Here is a 17400-nt window from a genome sequence, read left to right on the forward strand (position 1 = left end):
CACATTTGTTATCTAGTGATCTGAACTGACAAGTAAAGTTCATCAGTGCAGCTCTGAGCACACTGGCAGATCAGACAAGGATCTTTTAAATGTAACAGAGGCCTCACATACTGATTTCATTATAACTGTATATCTCCCTCTAGTGTCCATTCCTTTACCTGCAACAACCTTCTACACCAAAAGTGCCATGAAGAAATCCTCTACCTACAAAACAGAATTTCTAATACTACTACTACTCAAAGGCTACAACTACTACTGCTAATAAAAACAACCAAGATAAAGATTAAAGATATAGCAGTGATTTCTATGTGTTCCAGTGCACAGAAATAGAAGTGACACAAACGTACAAGAAGGTTTTTATTGATGTGATATCAATACAATCAAGTACTGTAGATTTTGTATAAGCAGACAAACATTTTCAATCAAAAAGAGTGCATTTTATACCCAAATTCTATTGCATAGAGTGCACGCAATAGCCTTGTATGACAAAAATCCTATAAGTAGATACATTGTACATTACACAAATAGAAAATAAAAGTCCACAAATAATCCTTCACAAACAACGCTAGAATGCTAACTACATGTTGTAAATGCTCTTAACTCATCAATGCTGTTAAATACCATTTATACGTTCTAGGCTTCGGTGGTCGGTTTTGGCATCCCTATTAAATTATCATAAATGTATAAATACATCTTCATTAATTCCATGTGCAAATGGGAATGGCCGTTTGTATTTATTGAAACTAAAACAAACAAATATCCCTTAAGAACCGAAGCAAGGCTTTTTTTAAAAACTTTTTTTTGTTGTTTTTATAAAGAAAAAAAAACAGAACAGTTCGAAGCAATTTGTGATGGAGACGGTACATGGATCTTACTGACACTTGTTAAATGATTTGCACACAGGGCAAACTCCACAAGCAAGTGACATTGTCTTTAAAAACAAACATAAGGACAGAGAGTAATAGCCACATGTAAGTCACATCACCATTTCATATGTCCAAAAAATAGAAGACGACAAAAAAGGCAACATACAGTACATAACGAGCCTTGGACTGTCTTTTAGACTCACGTAACAATAATGATACATCGCGGTTGTAGGTGTGTTCGTGTTATTAGACAAACAGGGCAAGAACAAGTGCATTGTTTGCATTACATAGATGTAAAATACTGATTAGGCCTATTTCCTAGCACTGCCTTTTCAGAGCAACTTGAATAGTCACTGTTTATGTATAGTGACACAGCATGGTAGATGTTTTATAAAAATGATTGTTAATCAGTCAAAGAGTATACATTCATTCTGATTGCAAAGTTTAATATTTGGCACAGTCTTCCTGTACATTGACATTCCTCCATCATGGTGTAAGGTAGTCCTAAATTCAGTGTAATGAAAGTGTTTGGGCGGCATAAGTTACATTAGATTCCTTTCTGAGCTGAGGCATTTAAAGGCACGGAGAAAGTAATGTTAGCACCAATTTTTCATTGTGAAATAACATCCAACAATTTTGCCCAAACCTCTTTTTCTCTCCCCTGTCTTCGGTAACTGCAACAATTGATAAAATATCTTGTACACTTCACAGAATGTATTTTCTTTTTTGTTCATGACTTGTACAACACAGAATTATTGCACACTGTTATGCCACTCATTGGACTAATATGCAAAATAGTCTGTTCAGTGTTAACCAGTGATTCATGTCTAAAAATGTTGTCTTATCTCAGTGTGTCGATTTAATTTCTGTTTTCTCCCATAATCTATTTATTACATTCATCAATCACTTATTTCATAACTTGTTCCCTTAATTTGCAAAGGCACCATTAGAGTGTCATAAAATAAACCTATTTGGGATTCCTTTTTTAAAACCCAACAGCGGCCAAACATTTTTAAGTCAGATTTCTTGTGGAACATTAACAGAGCTGTAAGCTCTTCCGAAGGTTTTAATAACTTTACTCAAGTTTATTATTATCCTAGCTGAAGTGTTCATGACCTGAATGCCAGGGGGACAATGTGACACAACTACACACACACACACACACACACACACACACACACACACACACACACACACACATATTGACACAGTGACAGGCAGAAGGGTACACATACTGGAACATACAAGCACATGCATACACACACAGCGTGTATCTTTAATGCTTCATCCAACAGAAATGAGTAAATACAAAGCTCTCACCCTTGGCCTACCACCTCTCCAAGAAATCTGGCAGGGGTTTGTTAAATGTTACGCAACCTGTATTTCACAACCTGTGGGCCTCAGTCAGTCCCTTTACTTATTCATGGAGTAAATGCAGATCGATTCTCATTTCCAGCCATATACTTTGACAATATTCAGCTCTGAAACATCCTGTCCTTGTTGCCAGGGATCCTTCCATTAAGCTAAACTAATTCAGCTATTTTTGACACTGATGTGGTTTGGGAATTATGGAAAATCTTTTAATTTAAAACTACAAATATATCAGAATTGCTCTCATTTTCCCAGCAACCAGTCACGTGCAAGCTGGCACTGGAGGAGGAAGTGGATGAATTTTATTTGTTATCAATTTACCTCGTTGTTTTCTCAAGTTTACAGTATTTTGACAATTTTGTAGCATGTAGTCAGAATGAGGCTTTTACTGTATGGCAGCACAGATTGTTCACTTTGTTAATGATGAGGGACACTGATTTATTAATCGGGAGTATACCATTAGAAAGCAATGATGTCATGGTCAGAGCATGTGAAGAGGATGACTGCAACATGGTGGATTTGCAGTGCATATGGGAAAAGGGAAAAACCATCAGATCGATACAAGGAAAAAGGCCATCGATCCAACTATAGTTGTGCCCTTACTGTCCATTTACAGTTGCTCTCAGTATCTATTCTATGGCATGTAAACATTGACTGTATGCATACATATCGTCCTCAATTAATATTGTCCTGAAAGTTTAAAAAAGGCATTGTCCTTGCATGATGTTGTTGATGCTTTTAAAAAGGCCAATTCAAATTTAATAATTCTAATACTGTGAGGTCATACTAGGTCATACTATTCTTGGACTGTATCTCTAAATTGCATTTCTGGATAGTTCAATAAATTATAAGAAATACAAAGACCCATCATTTTAAATGGTTGGCTACTAAGTTCAGAAAGAAGCAGAAACAGATGTTTATGCCAACTAACTGTCAAAATATATATCTCACTCTAAAAACAAAGATTTAATCCCATTAATAATTTTAATGAAGCAACTGTTTAGAGTACCAAAAAGGTCAAACAAAAGAAAAGTGAAAATAATGGTCTTATAGCACCAAATGCTTTGTTTTACTATTGTTTGTCTATATTTCTAAGGTGTACATTGTATTGTTGCTCTTTATGTCAGTATTGTCATTCACTGTTTAAGTAGGAACACAAGGGGGCGTGGCTGCAGCCAGAGGAACCAATCACCCCCCATGGTCTGGTGATGTCGTCCTTATGATGTCAGAGCATGTGGACAGGATGTGCAGTCACATGGGAAGGTCTGTTACTAGCACATTACAAAGTAAGGCACTTAATAGTCTGAATCCAATAAACAACAACAACAATGATGACAAGGACCAAATAATAACAATAAAATTATGACAATATAATAATTAAAATAATATAAGCTAAAAAACACCAACATAAAATACAACCCAAAACACACATTTGAAGGACATTGAAACACAGAACACAGTATAATATTCCTTCCCCTGCCTTTTAAATCTTTCCATATTTCATTCAAAAAAGTTTTTTTTTTCTTTTGCTGATATTGTTGAGGGTGAGACAGATACAGATGATGGAAATTGTATTGAGAATTTCATGGGTTTTGTGTTTCTATTATGGCTGCAGGTATTTTAGGTTTAGGGCTGCTCTGAGGTGCCAATACAGGAACGTGTTGGGAATGAAAGGACAGGGTTATGTAGGACAGAGCAGGAATCCTGAGAAGGAGGAATGGATGTATTCGGTGGAATAGAGGCCATTTGCCTGATCTGAAGGCATCTGGACCCATACCTGGTCACCCTCCTTCAGCTCTAGGACAGCACTACCAGACGCCTGGTCCATGTAGCCTTTCTTGTATTCATCATAGGTGTAAGTGGCTGGTACATTGTTCTTGTACAGTGCCACCCACAGGCTAGTTCCCTTTACATGCATGTGGTACGCAAAGTAGTAGACACCAGATATAGGAGCAGTGAACATGCCAGTAGCCGAGCTGTAGGCATTTTGCCCGTTGTACAGGGTCCTGTCAAATTTGATTGGCATGCCAGAGGGAGGGAAAGGCGTGGTGAGGATGGCTGTGAAGGCTGGTGCTATAGAGGCAGAGAGTGGAACTTGACTGTATGCTGGCCCCTTTCTGTCTCCTGGTACTTCACCCCCTTCCAACTGGTCTGTTGGACCTGCAACAACTGTTTGGCCATTTCCTGGAGGACCTGGGGGCCCTGGTGGCCCAGGAGGCCCAGGGTTACCATTGAGCCCAGCAGGGCCTGGTTTCCCCGGAGGACCTTGGGGACCTATGGCTCCCTTATCTCCAAACTTACCCAGCCCTGGTGCCCCTGGAAGTCCGGGTTCACCCTTCAGGCCAGGGACACCCTGTGGCCCCATGGGACCCATGGGCCCTTGAAGACCAGGAATACCTGACTGACCCCTGGGACCTGGTGTCCCTATAAACCCTGTTTCACCTTTTGGCCCGGGAGCACCTGTCAGCCCAGGATTACCAGGAAGGCCAATATGCCCTGCTTCACCTTTGGGTCCAGGTTTTCCAATAGGACCGTTCAGCCCAGGGATGCCTTTGTCCCCAGAGATACCAGGTTTTCCAGGGATCCCATTGGGGCCTTGATCACCTCTGAGGCCAGGCAGTCCTGGAGGGCCCTGGGGCCCCAGCTCTCCCTTCAGTCCTGGTATTCCGTGTTTTCCTGGAAGTCCCATTGGGCCTTGAAGTCCTTGTGGCCCTGGTTGTCCGTCAAGGCCTGACTCCCCAATTGGGCCCACCCTTCCTTGATCTCCTTTGTCCCCTGGGAGACCAGGCAAACCAATATGGCCCTTTTCTCCTTTTGGCCCACCCAGACCAGGTTTTCCATAGCCTGGAGTCCCAGGAAATCCAGGAGCACCTCTGGGCCCTGGCTCACCTTTGGGACCTAGTGGACCTGAGCCTCCTGGCAGTCCATCTAGCCCAGGCTTCCCTAACCCAACTGGCCCTGGCAGACCTTGTAGACCTGGAGCCCCTGCCTCTCCTGGTTCACCTCGATCCCCCGGGAGTCCATTATCACCTTTAAGACCAGACGGTCCAGGCAAACCTTTTAGTCCTGGCTTGCCTATACCTGGAAGACCGGGTGGTCCTGTAGCACCTTTTAACCCAGGTGGACCCCTTATACCTGGAGGTCCTGGCTTCCCATTTCCATTCTCACCCTTAAGCCCGCGATCACCTGGTGGGCCAGAAATGCCCTTTAATCCTGGTTCTCCCCGAGACCCAGGGGGGCCTCTGATACCTGGAAGCCCAGGTTTTCCATTTAGAGACAGGCCAGCCGGGCCAGGGAGGCCTGGCTGCCCTGGGGGACCTCTGGGACCCGGTTCACCACGAGGACCAACCTCGCCATTAAGCCCTTGCATCCCCTTTGGCCCAATCTTTCCTGGGAGACCTGGAAGTCCAGGCTTACCAATTCCTGGAAAGCCAGAAGGCCCCTGAGGGCCTGGCTGGCCATTGAGACCAGGCTTCCCCAGTCCAGGTTTTCCTGGAAGTCCTGCTGGCCCAGGGGGCCCTCTTGGTCCAGGTTTCCCTTGGGGTCCTGGTTCCCCCTTCACTTCCATCATAGGTGGCATATCTAGAAAAAACAAAGGTGATCATGTTGTTAGTGTAATGTATTTAAAACAAAAAAGAAGAGGAGATATCAACAAGATTTATACAAATGTGTCTGTGTACAGTGTGCATTTTGAGAAAAAAAAATGTTTAAAATTGCTGTAGGTCAAAGAGATTAAAAAAATATCAGTATGCAATTCCTATCTACACTGCAGCCAACTTAATCCCATGGCTGCTACACCAATAAAGGCAAATTCTGGAAACCTCCTGTTTTCTGCTCAGACACTCAGAAGACAACACTGCTTCATCCTAATGTAAGAATTAAAGATGGACACATTACTGCCACTTAAGGCAAGAGTGTTAGGCTTTTTAAAGCAGCAAAACTTTCTCCAGCAATGCCTTATTTTCCTTGTTTAGCAAAATGAGCATGTATGACAAATTAATAAGGAGCCAGTACATGTCAATGTATACACAAGAACAGTTATTCACCCCTACACATGTTGTAGAAGATCTTCTGACTCAAAAGGCTGCTTCTGGTACAGAAAGTGTATACATCCTCTTTGCTGTTGATACACAGAACACAGCACCATCATAAGTGTGAATGCTGACAAGCATTCAAATCTTTATTCTTATTCTTCTGTATGTTTTTCGATCACTAACTATTTCTGCATTCTTTCAGCTACAGAAGCTATTCAAATATCAAAGCCATTGAAATGAATGGACAGAATGTTCAAATCCTCAACCTACTCCATTTTGAAATTCAACTACTTCCATTCAGACTTCATTTAAGCTTTAAACAGGTCACAAGACCTTCAGCTATTAAATTCCTATCCATCTTTTTGAAATCTTATATGGTTTTTACAAAATCGCAGTTTATGTTTTGTAAAATATTCAGCCTTTTTCAGCCCTTCTTTCAGTGTGTGATCTCTAAAAACCAAAGAGTATATGCATAAAAGATAATATGTCTGCATCGTGATTGTTCGCCACAATGGTGTCTACCAAAGAGTATACACATACAAGATAATACATTGGCATTTTGGTTGTCCACCTGAAACATATAAATAAATTGTCATGACATATAAATAAACAAGTCATAAATTGAGTTTTATCCAGCTTTAAGCGACACTTTTACTCTTTAGATCTTGGTCATTTTTAAGTATATCTTTTAACTGGATGAAGGATCTTAGTCATTGGACATCTGGATCTTAAGTTGTCAGAGAAATAAGCTGAGCAAACATTAGCAGCAGCTCGGCTCACACAGAGCCCCTCCCAGACGTCCAGTGTCCACAGAACAGCCTCGGGGAAACACAGATTTTTTACGTGACACTGCTTTATTCAGTGTTTTTACGGTTTTCATCCCTATGTACATTTGTTTTGAAGAGGAGACCTCTGCGGATAATTAGGCTCCCTGTAAAAACCTGCTGAACATCTGGATCTTAAGTTGTCAGAGAAACAAGCTGAGCAAACTCAGCTCAGCTCGCAGCTCCTCTGGACGTCCTGTGTCCGTCCGTGTCAGAGAAACACTGATTTTTAACATGAAACTGCTTTATTCACTGTTTTTACCAGTTTTAATTACTGGATCTGTTTGTTTTGGAAAGGAGGGGACCTCTGCGGATAATTCAGCTCCTGGTAAAAACATCCTGAACTATGAACACTGAAGAAATACTACTTTCAAATACTACTTTCTGTTAACTTCTTATAGTTGTAAAGGACACACACACACACACACACACACACACACACACACTTGCTCTTTAAGAGCATTTATGCTCCTATTTAACATTTACCTTTTATACTTTTTAAAAATATTATTATTTTAAAATATTAAACTTTTTAAAACAATTTATTACAATAGAAGTGAAAAACTTAAACAATATTAAGTTTAGCTTCCAGCTTTTTTAGCAATGCCTTTCAGCTCATAGCTTCCTTGGATAATGCAGTTCAGCTTACAATTCTAGCAATCAGCAGTGTTTTGTAACTCTCAGCTCTTTAGGCCAATGCCTTTTGTGTTCCAAAGTGTTTGGCAAATCAGTTCATCTGTGTGATATTAATACAAAGCATTTTTTCTTTCAGCCTTTTCAGACAATTCATTTCAACTTCCAGCTTTGACAGTATTAAAGTTTAGCTTCCAGCTTTTCTAGCAATGTATTTCAACTGTTAGCTTCTTTAGGTAATGTAGTTCAACTTTCAATTCTGCCAGTTTTTTATTTCAGCTTCCAGGTTTTTCAGCAGTGCAGTGCAATGCATATGAGCTTTCAGCTTTTTCAAGCAAAATTCATTTCAGATTTCTGCAATTTCAGCAATGCTTTTATTTCGGCTATCAGCATTCACATGCATTTTCCGCAGGAAATGCATTTTCCAGTTTTACTTCAACTTCCTTGGTTCCTTGGCTTATAATAACTATCAGGATAGCATCATGCCTGCTACCTCAGAGTTCTCATAATCAGCTGAATGGGTTTGCACACATTCTACTTTGAAATGAAAACAGCTACTACATCTACTATTTCCGAGATTTTGAGAAGATTCTCTTAGAAGCACAAATTGTTCATCATTTTAGTCATCACCACTAACTTCTAAATAAACCAGTCCATAAAAGTTAGCTTTACTAAATAGACGATTCATCTGTAAAAAGTAATATGTCTTGGTCAACCAAGCTGATTAACTTCTAAAAACTAGAAGTTTAGTATTGACATCAATAATTTTCATAGCATACATGGCATTTTTAAAAAAATGTGATTAGCTATCGAAGTTTTGGAAGAAGATGTCGATATAGAGATAGTGAATGTGGCAGATACTACGGCACTAAAGAGAGAAGAAGTAAAATACATCTGGTGTATGAATATATGTTGTAACAAGTTGCTCCATACAAGAAACATCTGACATCACAACATTATTACCTGGGAAATGAAAATTCAAACTATGATGTAAAATGAAAACCTGGAAACTCGGACATCTTGAAATTTAAAACATAATGTCAGAAGACATTTAGACTGTTGGAAATCTAAAAAAAAAGAAAAGAAGACAGAATATTGTGATATTTTGTAATGTAGTAGTACTAAAAAATGGATGATAGCATTTTTACATAGCCTTGTATGAGTTCAGGGGCAGAGGAGTCTTTTCCTGAATTCCCTTTTATACAGTATCTTTTCCTGACCTGATGATGTTTCCTCTTACATTCTTAGTGATTATTTGACTGTTCGGACCATTTATCCATCCATCCATCCATCCATCTGTTTCTTGACTGCTTGTTCAGGGTCATGTGGGGCTAAAGCCTATCCCAGCTCAGATTGAGCGGAATGCAGAGTAAATTCTGGACAGGTTGCCAATCGATATATACAATATAACAGTACTCTGAGTTCAGCGGTTGTTATGTAATAGTAGAGTTGGACAGAAGTTAACTTTTCTGTTTTCTGATTGACTAACGTAGGGGTCTAATTGAGTTTGAGTGAGTCACTAAAATGCAAATTTCTTGGTTGTGTAACAGAGGGAAAACCAGACTGAAAATGCCACATGTCATAAACTGTCTCATTATTCTTTCCCAGCACAGTGGAGAAGAACACAGCCAGGCCAGAAACAGCAGAAACACAAGCTTGATCTGCAGAACATTACAATCACCAACACGCATCCACCACAATTTCAGCCGATTTGTTGCTCCACTGTATCAGCTCAGCAACACTATCCCTTCATGTTTAAAAATAAAATAAAATCGGAGCGTATTGTGGAACAACCAATGCTTGAATCCAAACCAGTTTATTCCTTTAGTTTCATAATTAATCTCAGCTGGTCTGTTGTTTAACCATATCCAAAGAAAACGTTATGTGATGTGATAGTTGGCCTCCAAAACCAGGGATACGCCAATACAACTTCAGTATTTATTACTGATAACTGAAGTGCCTCAAGTGTCTCAATAGTAAATGTGAAAACCATACTTTTTCCCTTTCCTTGCAACAATCTTTAAAGAAAATTTAAGCTAGGAATGTTCCCTTTGCACTACTCTGACTGTGACCATAGGCCACTACTTCCCTCTACTGGCAGTTAATGAGACATGCAGCCTTTTCAATCAATCAATATTTGAAATACAACACAATTTAGTGAAAAGCTTAAAGACATGTTTTAAGACATGTAAAAAAAAAAAATACTTGTCTTTGAATAATAATTTTTCTATTTTTTCACAAAAAAAGATTTTTCCACAAAAAGTTCAATTACCTCATTAGAAATTCCTAAAATTACATCTAATCCTTCTTCCTTATTGGAAAAATCAGAATCTGTGAATATGCACATATTATTCATTTCAAACATGTAACTGCTGAACACAAGATGTCTCCTACTTCATTAAAAAGTCCATTCTCAGTGCATGTGCACTGGTGGTTTCAAGTTTCCACATCACACGTGTATAAATTGCACTCTGGACCAGAATTGGTTTCAAAACTAGTTGTGATCACAAATAATGCTGGTAGATACACGCATTAAACTCATATTTAAGGTGAGCACTGAGAAACTCATATCATTCTGCTCAATTAAGCTCAAACATTCAAGTGAAGTAACAACAAGCAAAGCACATTTTGCTTGTGTGGAGAGGGACTATAATGATGCTAAAGAGCATTTTGGTTTTAGTATTGTATCATTCCAAGTATGTTGCATTTGTCATGTTTGTGAGCAGCATGCTGAAGAAAAGTGGTATGACTTGCTGATGGTGGATGCTGCTACATTCGGCCTGTAGTTTGAAGCCAGAAAAATATTTCTGGCTTGTTCAAGGGGACACACACATGCACACATTTTATATTAAGTGTTTTATATTAAGTGATCATAAGTCTGTGAAATCATTATAACTCCTGAAGTGCTTTAAATTTAAATATATTTGGGATCATGGGCATTAGGCCTCAAAACATAGATGCAAAATCAACTTATAGCAAAATATCAATTTTTACAATGCGGGTCTTATTCTTATGGTTGTGGCTATTATTCGTATTGTTTGTGCTAAAACTTTGTCCACCATCTTCATTGCTAAAATCTGTAGGCGGGGATGGGGAACACAAGTGGTGAGAGGATCAGGCAGGTTGTAAACAACCCCACAATTTTACTACACTCATTTGGAAGAGAAAATAATCAGACATTAAAATTAATACCCAAATGTCCATTAGATTTTGCAAACCAACTTCTAGGTTTAACTTTGACCTATTTACTATATCGTAGAGGTCTGCTATGATAGGAGGGATTATAACATGGCATTTCTGGTGAGCTCACTTAAAGTTCTGCCTCCAGATAACTGCTTTACATAATATGTGTAGATATTGGGATAGGATTTTGTGTATGTAAGTAAGGGTGCCACACTCACACACACAATTCTTTGCATCACTAGTGGGTCCAAGAATGGCATGGTTAATTTCACTTAATTTTAAACAGCTGCTGAGTTTAGTCTTGTTTCCTGGCATGTAGCTCCACTGTACACTACCTTTCAAATCATCCGGAGAAGAGAATGTGGTGATCACACTTCAGAGGTTAGCATGGCCTTCTCAATAACTGTTGCAATAACCCTGAGGATTCAGTCTTAAATGACCAGTGTGAAGGATTTAGTGGCATCTAGTGGTGAGGTTGCAGATTGCAACTAACTGAATGCCCCCTGCCCCCCTCCTCTTCCAAGCAAGTAAGAGAAACTACGGTGGCTGCGAAACTCGCAAAAAACATGAAAGGCCCTCTCTAGAGCCAGTGTTTGGTTTGTCCGTTCTGAGCTACTGTAGAAACATGGCGGGCTCTGTGAAAGAGAACCTGCTCCCTATGTAGATATAAAGGGCTCATTCTAAGGTAATGAAAACACAACAATTCTTATTTTCAGGTAATTATACACTAATTAAAACATACTTATGAATATTATATTCCATTTATGTCAAGTTCATTCCGCTCGATGCCACTAAATTCTACACACTGCACCTTCAAAGACTTAAGTTTTGCTTACAAACACATGAATTGATTAAAGCAAGAAATTAACTCAACTATGACCTGGTGGCCCTCTTACCTGCTTGGGTGGGCCTGTTGGTTTGCTCTTGTTGTCTTGCAGGTGAAAGCAAAAAAATAGAAACACCCAAGCAGACCAGAGGACCATCAGAGTGCTAAAGTACTGACTCCAGTCCAGATGAGATTGATATATAAAATACAGGTCATGAAACCTTGTGTGAAAGAAACATTCAATAGTTATTTGGAAAAACTTAGCAGCAAAGGTATCAGTGTCCATTTTCACATGGCCACATTCTCCTCACTAACCTTAAAGGAGATGTCTCTTTGACTTATTACACTCGGAAAATGTTAAATGTGTGGGACACTTAACATCAGAATAATAAGTATCATTAAAACCTATGGTCTGTTTGAAGAGTTGACAATTTAGGATTCAAAACTACACCTAATACAGTTATACATAAAGACACAGACATGTATATGATTAATTTAAAGCAATTAAATGTTATAATAAAAGTTGATCTCATGCAATAAATATGTATTTCCACACACTTGTATTCAGGTGGGCTGCTGTAAGCAACATACTACAATTCAAACATGTGATACATTTCAATAGTGATGCAATGTAGACATGTAACCACTGAGTGGCAGTAAAAGCATTGTATTAGTGTGAGCAACAGGCTGTATTAGTTTTACTCCTCCTAATCCAAGTCTTGTTTCTGCCACACATTTTGCAATCCCATTTATAGAAAGCATAACTTTTGATTGTGTAAATTCGTCTGGCAAATCTTTGATGTTCCTGTGAGTGATTTAAATAATACATTTTAACCATGAATTTGCTCTGAATCCAACTGCTGGAGAGTCTTTCTTTGTCAAACATGATTTCATGGTACTGAAATGAAAATGTGTCCCCCATTTACTTTTAAATTTGCTTTGAAGAGGGGGCCTCTGATAATACAAGGCATATTCCATATGATCCAGAACTTGAATTTGTAGTTGGAGTCAAATTTAATAATGCCAGCAATGACAACATGCACATTTTCTCAGGATCATTATTACACCCTCCCCTTTACCAGCTCCTCTGCCTGAGCTTTTATTTCTTCTATTTTTATTTCCTTCACACTCTCTCCTCCATCCCACAACTGAAGAATATGTGATAAACAGTGAGGTAACAACATCCAGATGGTGGGAGGAACAACTGGCCCAGTGGAGCTCAGCAAACAGTGGGCAATCAGGCCTCCATTAGGCTCCAACTGAGGACCTGCCAAACACTGCTGGACCCACAGGGAAAGAAGACACACACTCCAGTGAGCCCTTCCATAACATCTTGGACATCTTGGGACATTGGAGACATGTTTTGTTCATAAGAAGTTGTTTTTTTGTGTATGTTTCTGTGTAGTTTTGAACTTATTGTGCATATATGATGAGATAACACACTTGCACTACACCCACATGCATTACTTACCGATGTAATGTCCCTTGCCCTCTCGGAACGGGGGTCCAATAGGCCCTTTCATCATGGGCTGCATGTACTTCATATGGGCTACGGGGGGATAGCCTCCAGCAAGAGCACGCCCCCCCAGCATCAGTAGAACACAGACAGGAGCCAACAGCATGGTCACCAGCATCCCAGGCTTCAGATGTCACACACAAAGAACTGCACACATAAACAGAAAAGGAAAATTGTTTGAGAAAACAACATCAGGGATTTGTTCATGTGGACCGAGAACTAGCAGTGTTTTCACTTTTAACTTCCTGAAATCAATGACTATCACCAGTATGAGAGTGATAAAGCAGAGGTTGCATTTACACCCACAGTGATAATAAGTTATAAAACCATACAGGTGTAATACTAAACACCATACAATACCATACATTTGTGGGAAAACACTTCAAAACATTTAAGATTTGAAAGTTGCATTTCATGTAAAACATACATTTGCTGTTTATTGGTTGAAAAGACTGAATAACTCTACTACAAGCCATTTGAACGGATGCACTAACATTAAATCTCAACTTCTGTAAAGGAGATTTGGCTTTACATCATCTTTATCTACAAGCCAGCCACAGACAGTATGGCCAACGGAAACCAAGGAAGCCAAGGAAGCATGTTTCTTGCATGAAAGCATGGAAGATATTCATGCTCAAACATAAATGGACAAAAGGCTGGCTGACATCTATAAAAGCATACATTATATTGCTTTACTATGTCCACAATCTCCAGCACTGGTGAATGATAAGTAGAATGGCCCCTTAAGTTTAATATGTGCAAACAAGTATATAACATATTTATGTCCCGGCCACCAGCTGCTGCACAGGTACTCTGTGGTAAGTACTTAGCTGAGTTAGTGTTTGGCCTAGATGGACCTCAGAAACTGTGACAGGCAGATATGTTGACTTTAATTTGCTTCAGGAAGAAATGACCACATCGTCCTCCGCCAAATATTTTCACAACCGTGGTCAGGTGCGAAAAGGAAACCACCAGAGGACAGTTACTGTGTTTGTGTATCATGAGTGTGCAACTGTGGGTGTCCAGGACTGGCTTGAACTGGTGAAATGATGTGTGAAAATGGCATCAATTTCCACTCCGACTCTCCACCTCCACTGAGTTCTTTTCGTCAGCTTTCTTTGGACTGATGACTGTCTGGAGTTATTTTGTGATACTGTGCAGTCTCAGCCTGTTACCTTTTTAAATGCCAACAATGTCACGCTTATATTAAGCTTGAAATTGTGTGGGAGTGTGTGTGTGAGAGAAAGAACGGTGCATTACTGTGAAAAACTGTATCCTGTAAGTTCCCTCTAGAACAACTGATTTAATTGCTTGGGGTCCAGACCTTTAAATCTGCCAACTCCACCAAGTCGAGTTGACTGGAAATGGAGTGTAACGAGTTGACAGTTCTGTTTGATATCAGGCACTTGATTTAACTGACATATAGTATTTTCATACACTTAGAGAACAGTATAGGGGATAGGAAGCATTAAACAAAAAAGACTAACAAACAAAATAGACTTGGACATACTACAGTGGGTCTCTAGTTTCAAATATAAATCATATGTCACACATGATATGAACATTTGCATCCCTTTTCTGCTTGACACAAGTCATTTTGTCACTGTATCTAAGCATCAGCCTTTTATTAGCTATTATTTGCAGAGATTGATTCAGTGTAGATTTAAGCAGCAAGAGAGTTCAAAGCTTATTACGAAGCACAGGAGTTACATGAACATGAGTTGACATTTTCTAATTTGAAAATGATCTGACATTTTTTCTAATTTGAAAATTACACCAAATTACACACTGCAGTTAATTGGAAGCAGGGGTCGAGTGTAAACTGGAAGTTCACGGCAGACCTCGACTCACAAGTACTTAGAAAAAGGTGTGTTCATTGCCACCATCTGTGCTGAGATCAGGTCTGTTTTACAGCTTTGTTCTTGCCCTCGTCTGCGATTGTTTAACAGCCGCATAGCGAGGCAGTCGAATTCTTGTTTTACAGCCATTTACCAAAGTGTTTGCCTAAGTTTCTGAGTTAGTTTTTTGTAATTTGTGTGTGTGTGTGTGTGTGTGTCTGCGGTATCTGTTTATGCTTGTTTGTGTTGCTCTGTGTTATAGAGTCAACACAAGTCAAAGATCACTTCTTAAATGTTCACACCAAATTAATCATGAAAAATGAAGAAAAACAAAGACAAAGATGTTAAGAGAAAAATAAACGGGAGAAACAGAAAATGCAGTATTGTTAGGGCAGTGTTTGGTGGTTGGCCGACTCGCTGGCTGGCTGGCAGGGAAGCTCGTCTGGTATGGGGGTCTGTGGTTTTGGTGCAGATGCAATTTAACAGCCGGCTCTGGATGCCCACCATTCTTTAAAGAACCAGAGCAGCACACACTCAAACAACAGAAGCTGCACATGAACAGGGATCAGACACAGACGGGCGGCTCACAGACCTCCACAATCTGTTTATCAAATGTTTTCTCTGAAAAACTCTGCAGACGTTGTTAAAAAAAAATCTCACGCAATCCTCTCTGGCTGGCCACCACGAGACTAGTGCTGGACCGAGATCCGTACATGCTCCTGCACACAAGAACACCCACATAACAAAGCACACACATACACACACTCTCAGTATGCATGAGAACACAATGTAGCTCTGGTAAGTGGTTGCGCAGGGTGTCTCGAAAATACTCAAACTCGTTAACTTCCCACCATTTTCACATAAAATCAGTCCATTCAAAACAAACCATAACAAAACTCCGGGTTTGAGAGGAGAGAGGAGCTAATGGTGAATCAAAGCCTCCCACAGTCATTAAACATGAGCAGCATCCAAAGTTACAGTGAAAAAGCCTCATCTGGCAGGCCGAGTGACACTTTATATAAAACAGATTGAAGAGAAAGAAAAAAAAAACACCACACACGTTACATCAACAGTTCCAAAAATACACAAAGGAAGAAAAAGCAGAACAGAACTGAATTTTTTCAGCATTAATGAGGAAATGAGGGAGAGTGTGATCCTTGTGTCTAAAAGGGCACCGCCAATTCCATCACCATTTGACTGTTCCTGCTTCCAGACAGCTGTCACATTGCTGAGTGCTATGACATCAAACGCAAAGACACATGTTGGCAAGTGCGCATAATGAACATAGACAGACATTTTTCCCACATAGACTACACCTTACAGATCTCTCTCCAAACCACCTGGTAATATGAGTCACAGAAAACAAACCAAACTCCAAGCTCTCAGTCTTTCTTGAACATGTGTTGGATGCCATTTTAACAGAGCCGAAACACTAATCTGTAAAGGCTTCAGGCCGCCAAAGCAGACTTCAGTGCCTCCAAACCAAAACTCAGCAGCATCTCAAGTGGCCTGATCAGACAGGCAGAAGAGACACAGACACCGCGGCAGAACGCAGGCCAAGGACACACTTCCTTAACTGCTCCGTCTGCTCGCTAATGAAATCAGCAGCACCGGGGAGGTGAGGTTGAAGGTGCTCTGCCTCCACTTCCCTTAAGCGGTACATCCAGACTGCCAGGCATTTCCTAAACCACGTGCCACAGAGAGATCATAGGAACACCAAATGCGAGGGTTCGGTATCGTGGAGGGAAAAGCAGGCGGTTGTTTTTGTGGTGAACTTCTGAGCGGCTCCTTGAGTGGAGGAATCATCACCTGAGCATCGTGTACCGCGTAATGCTAGTTTAGGCATTTTACAAAAACACCAAATGGTTCAAACAACAACCAAGATCCATGATCATAGTTTGGTTACAACCACAGCTCTCGCAGAGAACTTGCCCTTAAAATCTGACCACATATTTTAGCTGATTCATCCAATTCTGACAAACCTTGGCCACAACCACAACCATCACCATTCCAGACTTTAACCATGAATCCACATGGTTGGTCTGCTGTTATTCAACCACAACCATCCTTCTTTACCAAACTCTCATCTTATAAATTCAGCTAACAAATGTTGGAAACTTTTTACAGCAAGAATGCATTTCTAGCACCAAGGGAGGAAGAAAGGCACAGTTAAAATAAATTCAATTTATACATCTGTGGTTTCTTATTCAATATGTAGTCTAGACACATGAGCATTAACGGATTTTACAGATTTGTGGGAAAAAAACAGCACCTGCAAACCTCTAGCAAACTCTTAAAACACACACAAA

At 39.9% G+C, this 17400-nt stretch overlaps 1 protein-coding gene across 1 annotated transcript in view; it reads right to left on the bottom strand.

Annotated features, from left to right (window-relative positions):
- Window positions 1-344: 344 nt before the first annotated feature.
- col8a2 (collagen, type VIII, alpha 2) overlaps window positions 345-17400 on the bottom strand; it is a 126244-nt gene continuing 109188 nt past the window's right edge. The window contains exons 5-6 of the mRNA XM_044336671.1: window positions 13209-13400; window positions 345-5819 (exon numbers count right to left, since the gene is read on the bottom strand). Of these exons, the coding sequence (XP_044192606.1) occupies window positions 3919-5819; window positions 13209-13371 (2064 nt within the window). The 5' untranslated portion in view covers window positions 13372-13400 and the 3' untranslated portion in view covers window positions 345-3918. The remainder of the gene's footprint in view (window positions 5820-13208; window positions 13401-17400) is intronic.

The sequence above is a fragment of the Thunnus albacares genome, chromosome 19 (assembly GCF_914725855.1).
Source record: "Thunnus albacares chromosome 19, fThuAlb1.1, whole genome shotgun sequence".
NCBI classification, from domain to species: Eukaryota; Metazoa; Chordata; class Actinopteri; order Scombriformes; family Scombridae; genus Thunnus; species Thunnus albacares.